This window comes from Octodon degus, unplaced genomic scaffold (genome assembly GCF_000260255.1).
Source record: "Octodon degus isolate 3935 unplaced genomic scaffold, OctDeg1.0 scaffold00015, whole genome shotgun sequence".
In the NCBI taxonomy this organism is placed as follows: Eukaryota; Metazoa; Chordata; class Mammalia; order Rodentia; family Octodontidae; genus Octodon; species Octodon degus.
In genome coordinates this window covers 25,211,273-25,227,596 of record NW_004524591.1, presented here as the reverse complement: position 1 = coordinate 25,227,596, position 16,324 = coordinate 25,211,273, and the positions used below count along the sequence as shown (strand labels likewise).

The 16,324-nt window shown below is 48.2% G+C and overlaps 1 protein-coding gene across 1 annotated transcript in view; it reads right to left on the bottom strand.

The window, feature by feature from the left end:
* Positions 1 to 16,324, bottom strand: part of Plxna4 (plexin A4) — a 446,676-nt gene that overhangs the window by 84,091 nt on the left and 346,261 nt on the right. Inside the window, exons 6-9 of the mRNA XM_004626540.2 lie at positions 8,358 to 8,481; positions 7,532 to 7,685; positions 6,180 to 6,279; positions 3,966 to 4,080 (exon numbers count right to left, since the gene is read on the bottom strand). Coding sequence (XP_004626597.1) covers positions 3,966 to 4,080; positions 6,180 to 6,279; positions 7,532 to 7,685; positions 8,358 to 8,481 — 493 coding nt within the window. The remainder of the gene's footprint in view (positions 1 to 3,965; positions 4,081 to 6,179; positions 6,280 to 7,531; positions 7,686 to 8,357; positions 8,482 to 16,324) is intronic.

Sequence of the window (16,324 nt, the reverse complement as noted above, 5' to 3'; positions counted from 1 at the left end):
AGATATTTCACATATCTTTTAAGTTCTCATAGCAGCTTGCTCATGGGAAATGCTTGGGGTAATGAAGGATGAAGAGTTATATCACACTTGATACACTCTGGATCTGGCTCACTCTCCCAAAGGCACAGATTAAAGGCTTACTCCCCAGTGTGAGGCTGTGGGGAAATAATGGTGGAAACCTTAACAGGTGACCGTTACTGGTAGTCTTACATTTTTAGGTTATTGCGCTTGAAGGGGTCTTGGGACAAGGGTCTCCTTTCTACTTCCTAGTTGCCATGTACTGAACAGTTAGCTCTACACATGTTTCTTATCATGCTGTGCTTCTTGGCCATCAGCTTGCAAGGGATGGTGGCCCCTGACCATGGACTGAAACTCCAAACCCGTGAGCCAAAATAAACCTTGCTTCTGTTTAGGTTGATTTATCTTGGGAATTTATTATGGTACCAGCAACCCAATTAACATAACAGTAAAGCTCCAGAGTATAATGCTGTGAGTAAGCTCCTCCCTTGGAATCAAGAGAAGACACTTGTGTGTGAGGGTTCCATAAAGTCACCTTTCAACTGTGTATTTTTCTTTGTTTTCCTTTCCTCCTGATACTGTCTCTGCTCAGAAACAAAGAGCACAAAACAAAAATTCTAATGGAAAAATTGCTGTTTTCCATTAGGAGCCAGGAACTTTTATTTGCATTCTGAAGACAACAACCTCCTTCCACAAGTGCAAAAAGACTAGAGTTCATCAAAGTTAAATCGAAGATTTAACTTCTTTGTTTCTCCTTTGGTACATTCACCAGGAAGATGTTGCTACAATAGCCACATGAGGTGGTCAATTCTGGCTTCCTCATTTTCACATTCAAAATAGTCCGGGGCAGAGCACAACTTCTAAGCTTGGACTAGAAAAATATCTTTAAAACTTCCCTCTCACATAGTGAATAAACTTCCAAGGTAAAGAGGAGCCAACAATATATGATAAGGGAAACATGGGCAATGCCAAGTTATCCTGGAGCCCTCAAGGCTATCAGAATGACAGTCTGGGGAGACGGAAGGAATAGAAGGACAGCAGCGATAGAGGGGTCCCACTGCATCTCTTTCTGTTGGCCACGTTGCTCCAGACCTGCTCCTTCTTAGGTGCTGTGATAGTTAATCTTGATTGACTTGAGAGAAGCCTAGGAGATTAGTAGAGGGCATATCTGAGGGTAGCTGATGAGTGATGGCCTTGAGGACTCTGTCTGGTCCTTGTTCCCTTCCTTCCTGGCTCTTCCTCTGCTCTCTGCTTCTTGGCTTCCATGGTTGGGACAGCTTGCCATTGTGTCCTTATGTCATCAGCCTTCTGCCTTGGCACCACTAACCATGGACTAAAATTCAGAAACCAAATGAAGCAGCTCTTCCTTTAAGTTGGGTATGTCAGGCATTTCGTCACAGGGAAGATGACAACTTATACTGGGGCCCTGGCACCAAGCCCTCTGCAAGGCTGTGTGTCTCCGTGCCAGACATTGAAGAAGTTATGTGCAGAGCTCCCATCCTGGGTGCTCAAAGCCACCATCCTCCCACAGAGAGCCCTGCATTGCACTTGGAAGCATGGTAGGCTCTTGTTTTTGTTTTCTTCTTGTTCTTTTTGTGAGCAGCAGATGCAAGCTCCTTTTGTATATTTAGAAGAAAGAAACTTGGGGCGAGTGGAGCAAACAAAAGAAAGAGCAGAAATTATAAACCCACTTCAGGTAATTAAATGATTAGGGGTCTTTGAAATCCATCAGATAGCTCCATTGTTCCGCTTTCACTTTAGTCTTGGGCCTCTCTACACATCAAACTTCTGGCAGATATATCCATGTGGAAAGCTGGAGGGAGGCTGGGAGCTACGCTGTTCTGATTCCCATCAGGTTATTTGCAGATTTCAGATGGAAACCAGACAGGACGCTTCCTTGGACTCTGTCACCTGCTCTTGGTGGAGGGGTTTCTACCTCCCTTTCTGCTCCTGTGGCCAAGATAAAGGTCTGGCTGGGATGATGAGATCATGTGGCCATTTACCAGCTCTTCATGCCAGAGATATGCCTGCTGGCTGGCTGACTCACACTCTCCTATCACTTTTAGCTCCATCCTGTCTTTGTTAGAGAAAAGCCCAGAGGTGGCGCATGTGCAGGAACCATGCCTGCTGCAGCCAAGACGTAGCTGCTCTCTTCCTTCTCCTAACTATGAATCCAAGTAGCCACTTCTAGGCAGGTAGCCTCCTTGCTGAGGAAGAGGGTCTTAAGTCTGTGCATCCCATAATCTCTTCTTATTTCCATCTGAAACCTGCCAGAATCTTGCTAGAAGTCAAGACAAAGTAGCTTCCAGCCTCTTGCTGGCTTTTCAGACTGCTGGATCAGGCAAGGTTTTATGTGTGCAAAGGCCCAAAAGGGGTGGGGAGATAAAATGTCATTGAGCTCTCTATTAGATCTCAAAGGCCTGGAGCTCTCTAATTTTCTTGATGGAGGTTTTCAGATCTTTGCTTTTGCTTTCTTGGTTGTTCCCTTCATTCTCCAGTCAGCTGGTATCATTCTCTCCCTCTGCTGCTTCCACCACCTCTGCCATCCAGCCCCAGAACAAGTGGGATTTGGGCTGAGAGTTTCTGGGAGATATACACAGTTCTGTTCGTTTGCAGTGGGGGATCCCAGCACAGTAGATGTGGGGAGGGGCAGGGATCCATCTCCCCTTTCAGCCTCAGACACACAATAGCCTCCCTCCTGCCATTCAAGATCTAGCCAAAGTTGGGGCTCCTAGTGGGGCATGAGTCTGGGGGAGGGTTGTCATGTGCCCCTTTATTATCCCATTGCCCTGCCTGTCTCCAGGTCTCTGCACCAGGACAGTCCCCTGCTTGTACTGCCTGTGCAGTGCATGAAGGGGCTGGAGGGTACACCTAGGACTTGGGGTGCAGGGCAAAGGTCTTAGGCCTGTTTAAGTCTGATATTGTCTGATAGGGTGCAGGCCTGGCTGGTTACAGCTCTTCCAGTTAGGAAAGCTGCATGAGGCTGGCAAAGAATTTAGTGGAATCCAACCAATGCTTCATACATTTGTAATTATACCTTAGATTTCTGTCTTTCTATTCCAAACAGCACCATCCTAAAGCACTCCTTTGCTCAGAACAGCTCACAGCTCATGCAGCAGGGAGAATCACACAAGCTCACAAGAAACACTACCATGCATGGTGTTTTCTAAAGCATGCTTCTGCCCAGCGAGTGACTTCAAGGTCTCTGCCCATGTGCTGATGTTCTAACAGAGGTCACAGCTTGGGCCGAAAGCATTTGCATCTCGATGATGAAGAGTTTCAAAGAGAAGAATAAGAATGAAGAGAGAAAAGAAAGACAATGCCTTAACGATGGAATCCACCTCTCTGTGGAGATTTGCACCTAGGGAGCAAGCGACTGAGCACCACCTTCTCCAGGAGGGCGTGGGAAGCCCACACTGGCCAAGCTCCCCCTGCAGCCTCATTGGCTGGAACAGGCACCTATATTCCCTTAACATGCTCTTGCTTGGGAGGCCACATTCTGAGAGCTGCTGCCCCAGCTGGCATGCCTACCATTTGCTCTTATGCCTCTGATTCCTTTACTAAATGGTCCTTTTTGATCTCCATTGATCTCTGTGACCTTTGCTCTAGGAAGAGGAGCCTGCATATAGTTCTGCTGTGTACTTATAACCATTTCTATGATACTTTGTCCATCTCTCTGCAATTGTTCTGGAACTTACCTGGTGTGAAGAAGCTCCTTCGGCCCAGGGGCCCAGTTACCTGTGGATCTGTAGCTGAACTACCAGGGCTGACCCAGAACCTGTGGCCTAGTGGAGAGTTTGGCCTCTTTGTTGCTTTCATGAAATGCCTTCAGAGCCCCCTGGAGGTGGGGAGAAGGCTTTGGTCTAGAGAGGTTTCCTTTGGCTTCTTCTCTTGAGAGGGCGCATGCCTTTGTACCCTAAGCTTGCAGCATGGGGCACAAGACTTACCGCGGGTAGCTTCACGCGGCCCTCCTGGAAGGAGCACGTCTTGGGGTCATGGGTGCAGACATGCCGGTATTTACACCAGTGGCAGCGGTATGGGCTCTCCACACAGGACAGGCACCTGGGCACAGGGGAGAAGGGCACAGCTCTCAGAACTGGGTGAACCCCAAGCACTGGACTTAAGTGCCTTGGGTGTACCAAAATACAAATAGAGAAACTGTCCTCAACACAAAACAGGTACCAACTCCTTGGCCATAGGAGAGTTACCTGTTTTGAGGCCATCTCCTATGAACCTCGGTGCTGATGTCTCTGGGACAGTCCTGGTATCTTGTGTCATACCTCACCATTAGCTGTCCAGCTCTTCCAGGAGTCCACTAAGCTGCACACTTCTGGAGGGCATGGATTGAGTCTAGGAGTTTTACTAATTTTGATCTTTTTTAAATTTATTTTTATTTATTTATTTTTGGTGGAGCCAGGGATTGAACTCAGGCTCTTGTGCTTGCTAGGCAATCACTTATTCTACTGAGCCATCTCCCCAGCCCCGCTCTTTTTGTATCTAATGAGCAACCAATTGTTTTGTACACAGCAATGCTTGAAGTTATTTAGTAGATAGAAGAGGAGCTTCATGCATGGTTTCATCTATCTACTCTGCTTTCCTAGGGGTAAGAGTGGATGGAAAGATTAGGCAACCAGAAAAGAAAGTTCCAGGCAGCTGCATGCCAAGAAGCCAGGAGAGAACCCCTGGTGTCGAAGCAGCTTTCTGCCTGGGAGGGATGGACACCTCCTTCCACAGAGCCCAAAGGGAGTTCAGCACTGTGCTCACAGCCACGCTAGCCAGACTGACAGCCCTGAAGTCACAGCAGCTACCTGCCCTATATATAGAGAGGGCACAGAACAGAATGTTAAAGTAAGAATGCTATAAAGAAACCATGTGGTTTGCAATTTGTGCTCTATGGGAACCGGGGGATGTTATGGAGCTCCTTTTTTTTGTACTGGGGATTGAACTCAGGACCTTGCATTTGCCAGGAAGGTGCTTACGCCAATGAGCTATCTCCCAGCCCTCATAGAGCACCTATGGAGAGTGTGCAAGGACTTGTGTGGGGGTCCTAGAGATGGGAGTTTCAGGCCTCCTCAACCTTCCACCAAGCAGCTTCTACTTTCATCATGTTGGGCTTCCACACTTAACTTCAGCTGAATGAAAGGTTTCTATGCTGAAAAACAAAAAACCGTGTGCATCAACAATGCAGCCCCAGGACTGGGGATGTAGCTCAGTGGTACAAGCCCCTGCCTGGCAAGAGCAAGGCCTTTAGTTTGATTCTCCATACTAGAAAAAGAAAAAGTAAAGGAAAACACCGTAGTCCACCCCATCATTTTATAGAGGAAATACTAAGCTAATAAGGGCAAAAGCTGAGCAGCGTTTGACCTATGGGTCAGTCAGGGTTCTAATGTCCTGTGTCCTGGCTCTTTCACACTTCATATCTTCTAGCATGAGAAGTAAGGCTTCCATGCAGGGGTATCAACCAGCATTGTGTCCCACGTCATTTGGCTGCTCTGATGGGAAGTGTCTGGGCAGTGTCAGTTGTTAAAGCTCAGTACTAGCTTGGAAGGAGTATCTTGATTGCCTCATTTTGGAGGACACCAGAGCTCAAAGGGCTTGCGTTTCCTAGCTACCATGACTCCACAGCCCAACCCTCTGCCCTCTAGCTCTGCTGCTGGGAAGAAAATGCTTAAGTCAAATAAATCCTGAGCCAGAGCCAAGCTTCCTGGCCTTCCCCATATACCTCTGGCTCCCTCTGGATCTCACCAGCCTGTGTCCTAACCTGATCTTTAGGGCCTTATGGGAGCAGGACATTCAGGTGACTTGCTAGGCCACTTGCCCTTCCTGGACACATAGGGGGCTTTGCTTGCTCCTTGGAACCCTCCTATGAGGAGGGTGCTGGCTGCTCTGTGCTTTGGGTGAGATGCACCTCAGCAGATGTTGGAACAGAGTCAAGTTGGACAGATCTTTGCCAGAGAGGATGCCTGAGCCAGGGATTTGGGTAGCCCACCCCAGGGGTGCACTCTTGCTCCTTTTAGTCTCCATTAAGCCTACAGATATTACAGGAAAAGGCCCTTCTCCTTCTGGGGCAAATGAGGCCTCCAAGGAACTGTGGTGGGGCCTTTTCTTCTGCACAAGCTTGAGCCCAGGAATAAGTAGCCAAGTGAGGCTGGCGTACTTACGAATTATGGACGCTGCAGTTGTAGAAGATGAAGCTGGTGCTGGCAAAGGTCATCCCCGTCTCTTTGGACTTGAGTTGCAGCTGTACAACATGGTGGTCCCCTGCAAAGCAGAGGCATCCAAGATATTAGGGACCCACTGGCGGATGTGCATCCTGGGAACAGGGAGCCTGCCCCCAGGTGTAGGTGTGTCATCAGCTCTCACAGCTCTCTGAGTCAGTAAGGCCCAGCTGCAGGGTAATCCCCAAAGCACACGCACAGTGCTATTTGAAGGTATTCTCCCTTCAACACTTCAGCACTTGCTGGTCCTAAGTACTGGTCACTCACATAGACACACACGTAATGTATGCATAGAGGGGGAGGTATCCAAATGTGTGTCACATGTACCATGACTTTGCCAGCCTCACAGTCACACACACACACACACACACACACACACACACACACACACACACGCTGGTGAGCAACCAGTAAAATAGCGCAGTACCTCACAGGGCTGCTATCACAGCTCTCCAGTGGTTTTGTAGGTATGCACAAGCGCACCTACCACAGGAACTCATTTCCCATCTTTGCAAGGAGAGGCCAGCTCTGAGGCTGTGTTCTCCCCAGGGAACCTAGGGCCTCCCAGGGCAGGAGGCACTGGGTCCTCAGCTGGTGCAGAACTGGAGCTAGAGCCCATGTTTAATTCACAGCCCTGACCCCAGCCCCCCCCCCCCCACTTCAAGCCTTGTTCTCTGCCTTCCCTGAGAGTCTCATTAATCAATCAGTTCCGAACAAATGTGACAAGCCCAAATGGGAGGGACAATATGGAATCAATCTGCCCAGGCTAGCCAGTGCCTTGCCAGAGTTGAGCCTCTGTCCAGTCCCATCTTTCCCAGGGCAGCTGGACACAAACAACAGGCAGCTGTGGGAAGGTGAGGGAGGGGAGGTGGGGCAGGTCCAGGTCAGAGATCCAGCCGTGGGAAAGGCTGCGGTTCCACTTATCCCCCACCTCCTGATGGCTTGCCTTCTTCCAAGGTCCCTTCAGGCCAGCCAAAGTGGGCTCTCCTGCTGAGCTGACCATGCCTCCACCCACCTTCTCTGCAGCTGCTGCTTGCTGGGATGTGATGGATTCTTGTGTGCTAACTTGGGACTGAGAAAGAAGGCTTATAACAGCAAATCCCAAGGGCAAAGCAGGGAAACTTCACCGCACCCTTCTTCCTGTATGTAACACGCTCACCAGCTCACCTCTTCTTTGAGCCACCCCTGCTCATCGGCTTCCTCAGTCTCCACATGTCTGGGATGAGTTCTTCTACGGAGACTGCAAGGAGAGACCACTTGCTCCCAAGTTTGGCCTCTGGGAGGGAAGCACTCACCATTTTCCGTGATGATCCGGGGTACCTCCTTGGCGGCTGGAGAGTAGCAGTGGATCTGATTGCCTACCACCAGCCCATCCATCTCTGACAAGTCCTCAAAGGTACAGTTGACACCCGCTGACAGCTCTGGGACGTTGTATGTCTCCAGGACCAGCTGTGAACAGCCAGGCAGGGAAAAGGGAGGAAGAGTGCCGAGTAGGGAAAGAACAGGTGTGGAATGTAAGAAGAGGGAGTGGAAGAAAAAGAGGCAGACAAAGGAGAGGCACCGTGAGTATAGAGACAGAGAGATCGATTTTGTTACAAGAGCAGTGGAGGAGGAGGTGAGATGGAAAGAGAGGCAAAGTAATCGCCTTAGGATCAGAATGCATTTGGCCACCGCAAATGGGAATGTTTAGGGGCTTTGTGTGGTGAGAGGACACAGTACAGGATCTCATCTGGTAGGCCCAATTCTGGCCAAACCATACCACCAATCCCTACGTGCCCACTGCTAGGGCTTAGAGGGCATCAACACCCCTTTCTCCATCTGCACATGCATTGTTCCTCTGTTTTAGATAAAGGTATCATTCCTAGCACCCTTTGCCACTCTTCTGATCATTTTGGTGGGACCATTTCCCTTCTCTTTCTATTCATTATGAGTGCAGCCTCTTCCCCCATGGTCTTATCAGCATCCCTTTCTTGGGTCCTTACTGCAAGCTATTTGGAACATCCCCTGCCCTGGTTCAGAGCTGCTCTTCCTGTTAAACTGGGCCCAGCCCCCTGAGGAGTTTTGGACTCAGATGCCTTTGGGCGAGAAGAGCTCCTCCTCCTGGATCCTGTCCCCACTCACCAGCACATTGTACTGAGAGACGGAGATGTTGTTGGGATGAACTGTCAGCCGGACACACTGCTTCATCTCTGAGGCAAACCTGCGGGACTCCTTGGACCTCTCACAACGCTCCTTCCGGGTACACCTGAGAAGGACACACTGATGATTTACTCAGGAGATGATCGCTTGGTCCAGGAGGGACAAATGCTGAGGTCAGGCAATTCTAGTAGAACTCAGGTTGTGTTAAAACTCAATATACCCAGACCTAACCATTTTGTTTCCTTCCTCAAATCCTCCTTCCCCATGCCCAAGTTTGGAAAAGAGGACCATTCCTCTTAGTATTTGTGCAATGCCAATACTGGAGAGTCATCCTAAACTCCTCTCCTGACCTTCAGATCCAGATCAGAAGTTGCCTACCTGTCCGTTCTACCTTAACACTCATCCTTAGCCATTGTCACCTTCAGCAAACAGAGATGAACTCTTTTGTGCCTTTAAGAAGTGGGACAAAAAATACAGTGGATGCCATTGCCCTGTGCCATCCAGCAGGAAGTCAAGCTTGTAAAAATATTATCATTGTCCTCATTTGCTTTATTCACCAGATCTGGCACCATGGGACAGCTATCTCTTTCCACAAATCAAAATGACCATAAGAGGGAACTATTTTGAATCCATTCATAACTTTGAGGCAGCCATGAAACTCAACCATGTAGATACTCACAAAAAGGGACTTCTAAAACTGCTTCAGAAAATGGCAATAAAAATGGGATAAATATGTTTCAAGGGAGTGGAATATTTTGAGGGAGATTTTGGGCAACTTGCATTTTACTAAAATATTTTTTCTAAAACACACTTTCAATTTTTGAATCAGATTGTGTTTTCCAGACTTCTTCCTTGCCTTTGCACATGCCAGTTTAGTTTTGTTAGGACTTCCCCACCTTCCCTAGCAGACAGAGGAGCAATGTGAGAGGGTGGGAGAGAGGACAGGAAGGGTCAAAGGAGTGAGAATAGCAGTGCATACTCCACATGGTAATCCCAGCAGTGTGCCCCTGGGGAACTGCCATATAGGTTTGTCATTACTGTTTAATGCTCTGTGTAGTACAAAGTGTACCATGCCAGGGTGACCTGGGATCCTACAGTTTTCACTGATGAAAGACAAAGTGAGCCATGCCCAAATGTAGCCATCATAAGAGTTCACTGCATGGAGGTATCTGAGTTTCAGGGATGGTATTTAATGAGTCAGATAAGCCTTGTGAAGGCAACTTTATGGAGTGTTTGCAGTTGGGGAGGTTTGGACTACGGGGTGTGAATAAGCAAGAGGGATGGACTAAAATAAGGTGAAACTATGGATAAATCACTCCTGAGTTTTTCTTTTGGTCAAAGAGAATAGGAGAGCATGAGGAAGTGTTGTGGGGCAGTAGGAAGCCCTGACAGGTGCTTGGTAGGAAATAGGGCAGTCAGAGGTAGGTGCCCCCATGGGTGGCCATGCGTCAAGAGGCATATCTGTCTCAAGAGGCAGATAGGTGTGCTGTAGGCCAAAGAGATGAAGGAAAGAGCCCCCTGGGCACTCCTGAGTGATTCTTGAGCTTGCTCTTAGGGCCAGAAGAAACTACACGTGCTTATCCTCTAGCCATGGGAAAATAGTGGGAGGAATAAGAGGAGGGGCCTGGCTGAGAGGAGAATTTGACTACCAAAACAGGAGCCACGGAAGGCAATGCTGTAAGCCCGCCATACTAAGGATGAGGGGCAAAGGAGAGAGAGACAAAAATGAAGACCTTAGAGCAGGCTGGGTGTGCAATGCAAAAATAAAAAATCAATCCTGAGCAATGCAGTGGTGGTCCCTAGTTGTGAATGGTTGACAAGGCACTGGGATTAGGGCTTCGAATTTGAATCTAGTGACAGTGTCTTGACAAATTCTCCTTAGAGGTCAAGAAACTGCAGAAGAGAGTGGGTAAGTAACCTGTCTAGGTCACCGGCTAATCAGAGATCGTATCGGACACAGAGTCTGTATTTCCTCCCACTGTGAATGAGCTCCCTGGAGCTTCTAGATGTTGTAGTGAGGGATGGACCCTCTTGCTGCCGACTAAACCCATTTTCTTTGCCATCTGAATGTCCTTAGGGCAATTTAAACACCTCCCCTCCATCTTTTTCTCTTGGCTAATGGCTTTTTCTGCCGTCCCCTGGAAAGCACCTCAGACGTCACTGCAACTGGCAGAACAAAGCTGAATCCTCTAGGATGCCTCCAAGAGACTCCAGCACACGAGGAAAAGGTCAGATGGGAGTCTGGGTATCCTGTGGCACTCTTTGGCTGCTCTAGCAGACCAATGGCAAGGAAAGTGTCTGCCTCAAAGTCTTGGGAGTTAATTTACCAGGCCAGCTCCACTGCGAGGACTCCATTACCTTCAGCCATTAAGCTAATGTTATGGACTTTTCCAGAGTGTCTGCACTGACATGGCTATTAATAGTGTTATTACTCCCATTAACAGCAGACCTAGAGAGCTGGCGTGGGCTTGAATTATTCACTGACTCCCCAACTTTGAAGTTCCTGTTTCTAAGAGCAATCAGTAGGTCTAAAAAATGTCTTTGATTAAATTATAGAGAGAGAAAAATGGAGCTGCTACCAGGCCAAACATCACCTGGAGTTACCAAATAGTGATTCAGACAGAAAAGAGAGGAATTCTACACTTGTCCAGGGCAAAGGGGAGCAAAGCTATCTCAGGCCAAGTTTGATCTGTATTATTTGCTCCTTTTAAATTTCGTAGGGCTGCATCCTGCCAGTGCTCTGGAGGGACCTAAATTAATTAATCATCACCTTGCCCCCAAATATAGGGAAATCATGTATAGTTTACAATTTTAAGCATTCCATCTAACTGTGATGTCGGGCTGACCAACTACTTAGTTGGTTCATCACTGTTCTCTTCTATAAAATAGGGACCAAATAGTACATACCTAATATGGTTTTTATGTGCATTAAATGATATGAGACCAAAACATTTAGAGCAGGGCATAGCTCTAAATAAGTCCTCAATAAATATGAGCTCATATTATTGACTCATTTCTTCTCTGCCTTCCCGCTTCTACCCCTCCCAGCTGTAACTGATACAGAAGCACCAATCTTCTTGTAGAACAGCTCAGGGGGCAAGTCAAAGAAAGACAGGGAAGGATGCAGCAGTTCTTCTCATAACAAGGGAGGAGGGCAACCCAGAGGCCGGGAGGGAGGAAAAGAGGGGAAAGAAGTATAGCTTGTAGCTTTGTTTTCTTAATAGCTGTCAAATGGCATGGAGGACTCAGCTCTCTTAGTATAAAGTCAAGTTTAAGGTCAGAGCCATGGATGCTTTGACATTTCTTCTATCCTTCAGGGCCCAGGAGGGCGGAGACTGCACATGTCCAAAAGCACAGACAATTGACCTTAAATGTGATAGCATAACGGAGGCATAGAATGCATCGCTTCGGAAGTCCTATGGGGTCTGTCAAGGCGATGGCCTTTCGCTCTTCCAGGACTATGACTTCTATGATTTCCCAGTCGGCTAGGCGAGAGCCAGGATGTGTGTAAAGGGTTAATCTATGCCTCCTGGAGGGGCTACTAAGAAGTTCCTCCTAAAGAAGCTCTTTTAAAAGTAGGTACCCCCTGCACCCATATCCACTGTAAGGGCACACTTGAGATAGAGAGGAGACCATTAGGTCATCCAGTCCCCAGCTAGGAAAACCAGAGCTTGTAGGGGCAGAGATAAAGCATGTTACATGACTTCAAATTTTCCAGACAATTGTCCCGACTATCATCATTTTTATTCCTGCTCCAAACACAGATCTGCTGATGGCCCACAGGAAGCAGGTCAGGGGACCACACACCAGCCCTCCCAAGTTAGAGCTCTTCACTACTGGGCACTTCTTTCCTCCCTCTGTCACTGCACTCTGTCTGTGCAGCATCCCCTCAGGCTCAAATCAGAGGGAAACCAGCTAGCAGCCCTAGGGAGAAAGACTCAGGGTCCCTGGAAGGGGTTATTATTCAAGCCAGTGGTTCCAATGAGATTATCCTCTCTAATGAAGCAGCTACCTCCGCCCACCCCTAAGCCTGAACTTTCACTGCTGGAGAATTCCCAGTCAAGTGGAAAATTAGACAGGAGAGGAATGGAGAAAGGAAGGGGATGAGGGAGAAGGAGAGAGGTAGTGATTAAGTTCAGTAGAAATTAATTCCTAAACAGGGAGATACAAATATTAGTTCCCAGTGCTGTTGGCAAGGCAAACAAATTTGGCCATGGAAATGAGGTTCTCTGTGAGGCTGGCCTGGCTGGGCACCCACACTAGAGGGGCCATCGCTGGTCCATCTTCCCCAGCCCTCAGTCTAGGCTGCCTGGGGGTGGTTCTCAGAACTTGTTCTTTCCTCTACCACAGATGATCCATAATCCTAAACACTTCACCTTGGCCATGGCTTGAGCTTAAAGCATACCACTGGGGAATCTGCATTTGGAACTTATAGAGTCTGAAAAAGAAGAGATGTGGGCGAGGGGACTTTTGCAAGTAGGCTTTGCTATAGTTTTGTACTTGAGTGTTCCTTAAAGTCCCAAGAAGTATTTGGAGGTGGCAGACTGTTTAGAAATGGGACCCAGTAGAAGGAAGTTAGGTTGCTGGGGCGGGGATTGTCTTTGAGGGACATAGTGGAACTCAGGGTCCTTCTGGGTTTCCTCTTTGCATCCTTCCTGCCATGAAGGGAACAGGGTTCTCTGCCACATTTCCCCAGCATGGTGCTACATGCTCCCACCAGCCCAAAGCAAGAGGGCCAAGCAGTAGACTGAAACCTCTCAAACTTTGAGCCACAGTAAATCCTTCCTTCTTTATAGCTGACCAGCTAAGGTATTTTGTCCCAGTGCAATAAAGCTGACTAGCTTCAGAGGCCTGATAGAAAGTTAAGAGACTTTAGAATGCCTGCTCTCAACTAGACCAGAAATGGGTGACATTTCGGCCATTGCTATCACATCTGGGGTCTCTGAAAAGGGACAAGACTATGTTTTCTAACTGTTTTCTTGTCCTCTTAGGAATACCACAGAGAGTGTACATGCACCTATGGAGCTTGGAGGAAGGCAGAGCAGGGGGCTTTTCTAGGAAGATGGTTTCTTATGTAACGATGTGGATAAGCTGAGTCAGGATTCTAGGGTTCAGTGACTGACACCACGGTCTCATGGAGGTATCTATAGGTTGTTCCACTTAAACACTGAAAGTAAAACCCAACATAGGAAAGTCAAGGTCATTTTATAATCATCCTTCTGCTGCTAGCTGCTGACAACTGATCTCACTACCATTTGACATCTTTAAGGATCTTAATCCACCCTGAGCAGCTCCTGATAGTGGATTCATACTTACTTCCTACAGGGGATCATAGGACTTAAAAGAGGCAGGAGGTGCAGAGAGCAAGTGGAGCTCCAAGAGGTCCCTGGGCTCATGCAGCAGCCCATGATCCACCTCTGTCTGCTGCCGTGATGGGTCGCATGCTGCACGAAGAGGCCATGTTCTGCCTGGAGTCCTAAGTTGGACTCTTGCCTTGGCTTTCCTTTAGCTATCCTTCCAACAAATGGTCCACTGAACACAAACCTTAGGTGTTAGTAAGAAAAGGTCCAGGGAGTGCCCTCTTTTCCAAGGAGCCAAATTACAAGCAGCAGTTGGTTGCCCAAAAAGAAGGTGAATGGAGTATCTTTCTCTTTTCTTAGTTGATGGGCAGCAATGTGTAGACTACTTATATGCACGAAGGTTGAGGAGAGTTTAGGAAAGAAGTGGGGAGTGTGGTGGAGCAGGGAGAAAGCGGGGGAAAGCAAAAGCATATGTATCACAGCTAATCCATTCTCTTTCTAATCTAATTGTTCACAAGGACAATGTCACCTAGTTCTTGAGACACTGCAACAGTGACCTTGATTGATTGTGATCAGCCTCACACTGTACTTTATACAACAGCCTGGTGTTTTCATGTCCATTAATGTCACCAAGTCCAGCAGGCTTGGTGCAGGGAAGTACTTTGTTCTATGCAAACTGCGCTGCTCTCCCTCAAGTGGCCCAGTGGGTGTGCTGGTATGTGGGGGTATGTTTGTCTAGTCCTAGAGCTAGTCCAGCTCTGCAGGCTGTCCCCAAGGAGCCAAGTCATCATCCAGGGAGGGCACTGAGAGCTTCAGGGGACCACAGGGCTTTCTAATTCATAGGAGAAGGACCTTCTGATTTACAATCCTTTGGTTGTGAAGCATATCCTGTATTTGTATGCGTGTATATATGCTTGTGTGTGTGTGTGTGCATGTGTGCGTGTTTGCATATTGGAAGTTGGGGAGGGTGGTGTTGAGATAGGAATTGCAAGTTTCCTGAAGTCATACTAGATGGCCACTGAGCTATGGAAGGGGACATTTGCATATACGCCATTGAGCCTGGGACTCTTTCCTCCGGAACAGAAACTAACAACTTTTGGCAGAGAGTCAAAGAAGAATTCAGAGACTGCAGAAGAGGATACTAACAATTCCTCATGACTATGCAGATCCTGTGTCACTGGTCCTAGAGAACACTGACTTAGCAGAATAGCATTAAGTAGCTATTGGATATGTTAAAAAATAAATAAAATAAGGCTAAGTCATGCTTAGGAGAAAGCATGGAAGGACTCACAGTTTAGAATCAGCTTGTCCTTCATTAAGAGAACAATCAGCAACAATCACAGAGAACAATCACTTATGGGATGAACTGCCTGCTGTGGTCTTTCCTGGGTGGCAGGTGGGTCCACCACCTATATTGCCTGCCTGACTGAAGATGCCCAGGAGGAGGAAGATCTTCTGAGAGCAGATTGGCTCCAGCCACTCCTCTTATTTGCAAAGAAGTAAAGAGGGGAGCTTTAGGTGCAACTCAGCCCCCACTGACATGGCCACAGATGTCAAGAATGCTTCAGACATAAGTGAGGGCTTTCTGCACAGCCCTTCTTTTGCTTTTGTACCATGGCTGTGCCGTGATTCTTTTCCTTGCCATTCAGAAGTGTGGCAGCTGAATCCAGGCTGTGTCTGTCCAGAGAGCTGCCCTTAGGTCTGACCCCTTCCTCTCAAGCTGCATATAACTAGCCTTCCTTTTCAATCACTTCCTGTTTCTTGGCAAAGACTGTTAGAATAAAACAAGGGAGTCCTGGAAACGAGCCCATGCCAACACACTGGGGAGGGCCTTCCTCCAACAGAAGAGATCTGGGGAGATGCGGGTCCTCAGGGGCAGGAGGCTTCATGAAAGCAGAACTGATCTTCTCCCCGTCATCTTGGGTTACACGAGCCTCCCAGGAATGACTGTGATGAGTCTTCCCAGAAAAAGAACTGTCTGGGCCAATCGATGTGGCAGGCTGTGCTGGCGGGCGGGCTCCTGTAACCTACTGAGACCCAGCTAGGCTTCTGTGTCTGGGCATGAAGCCAAGGGAGAGGGAGCTGGGAGGGGGCTGAGGACCTGCTAATCCCGGTTGCTGAGGGACCCTGCCAGGCTCAGGACAGGATACAGCTGTGATGGGCCAAATGCAGAGCTGGGCTGTAGGCTGTCTTTCACCTGCACCCAAGTCAGAGCAGGTGGGCTCAGGCATGGAGAAACTTCCTGGGAATACAGGCTCAAGACTCAGTCACATAAATACCAGCTTTGTTGAGCTGTCATTGTCATTAGAAAGGGTGAGGTTATAGACTATGGAGAAAGGCAGCAGCAGTGACCCTTCTCACCCGGGGCCTGGCAGGATGATGGGGGGAGCAATAGCAGGAGGGGTTAAATTACAGGAGCATTTCTTAAGCGTGTTCAGTCTGTAACCCCCTGGTGACCTTGACAGTACAAAAGCCCATTCAGCCACGAGGGCCACCTGTTAGCAGGGGCCTCATCCTCAGGCTGGTGATGCCTGAGTTCTCTCTCCTTGATTCTTTCTGACGTTCTTCTGTCTGTTTCTATCTCTCCTACACTGTGCATGAGTACGTAAACACACAGAAACTCTGTCTCTGTCTCTGTCTATCTGTCTG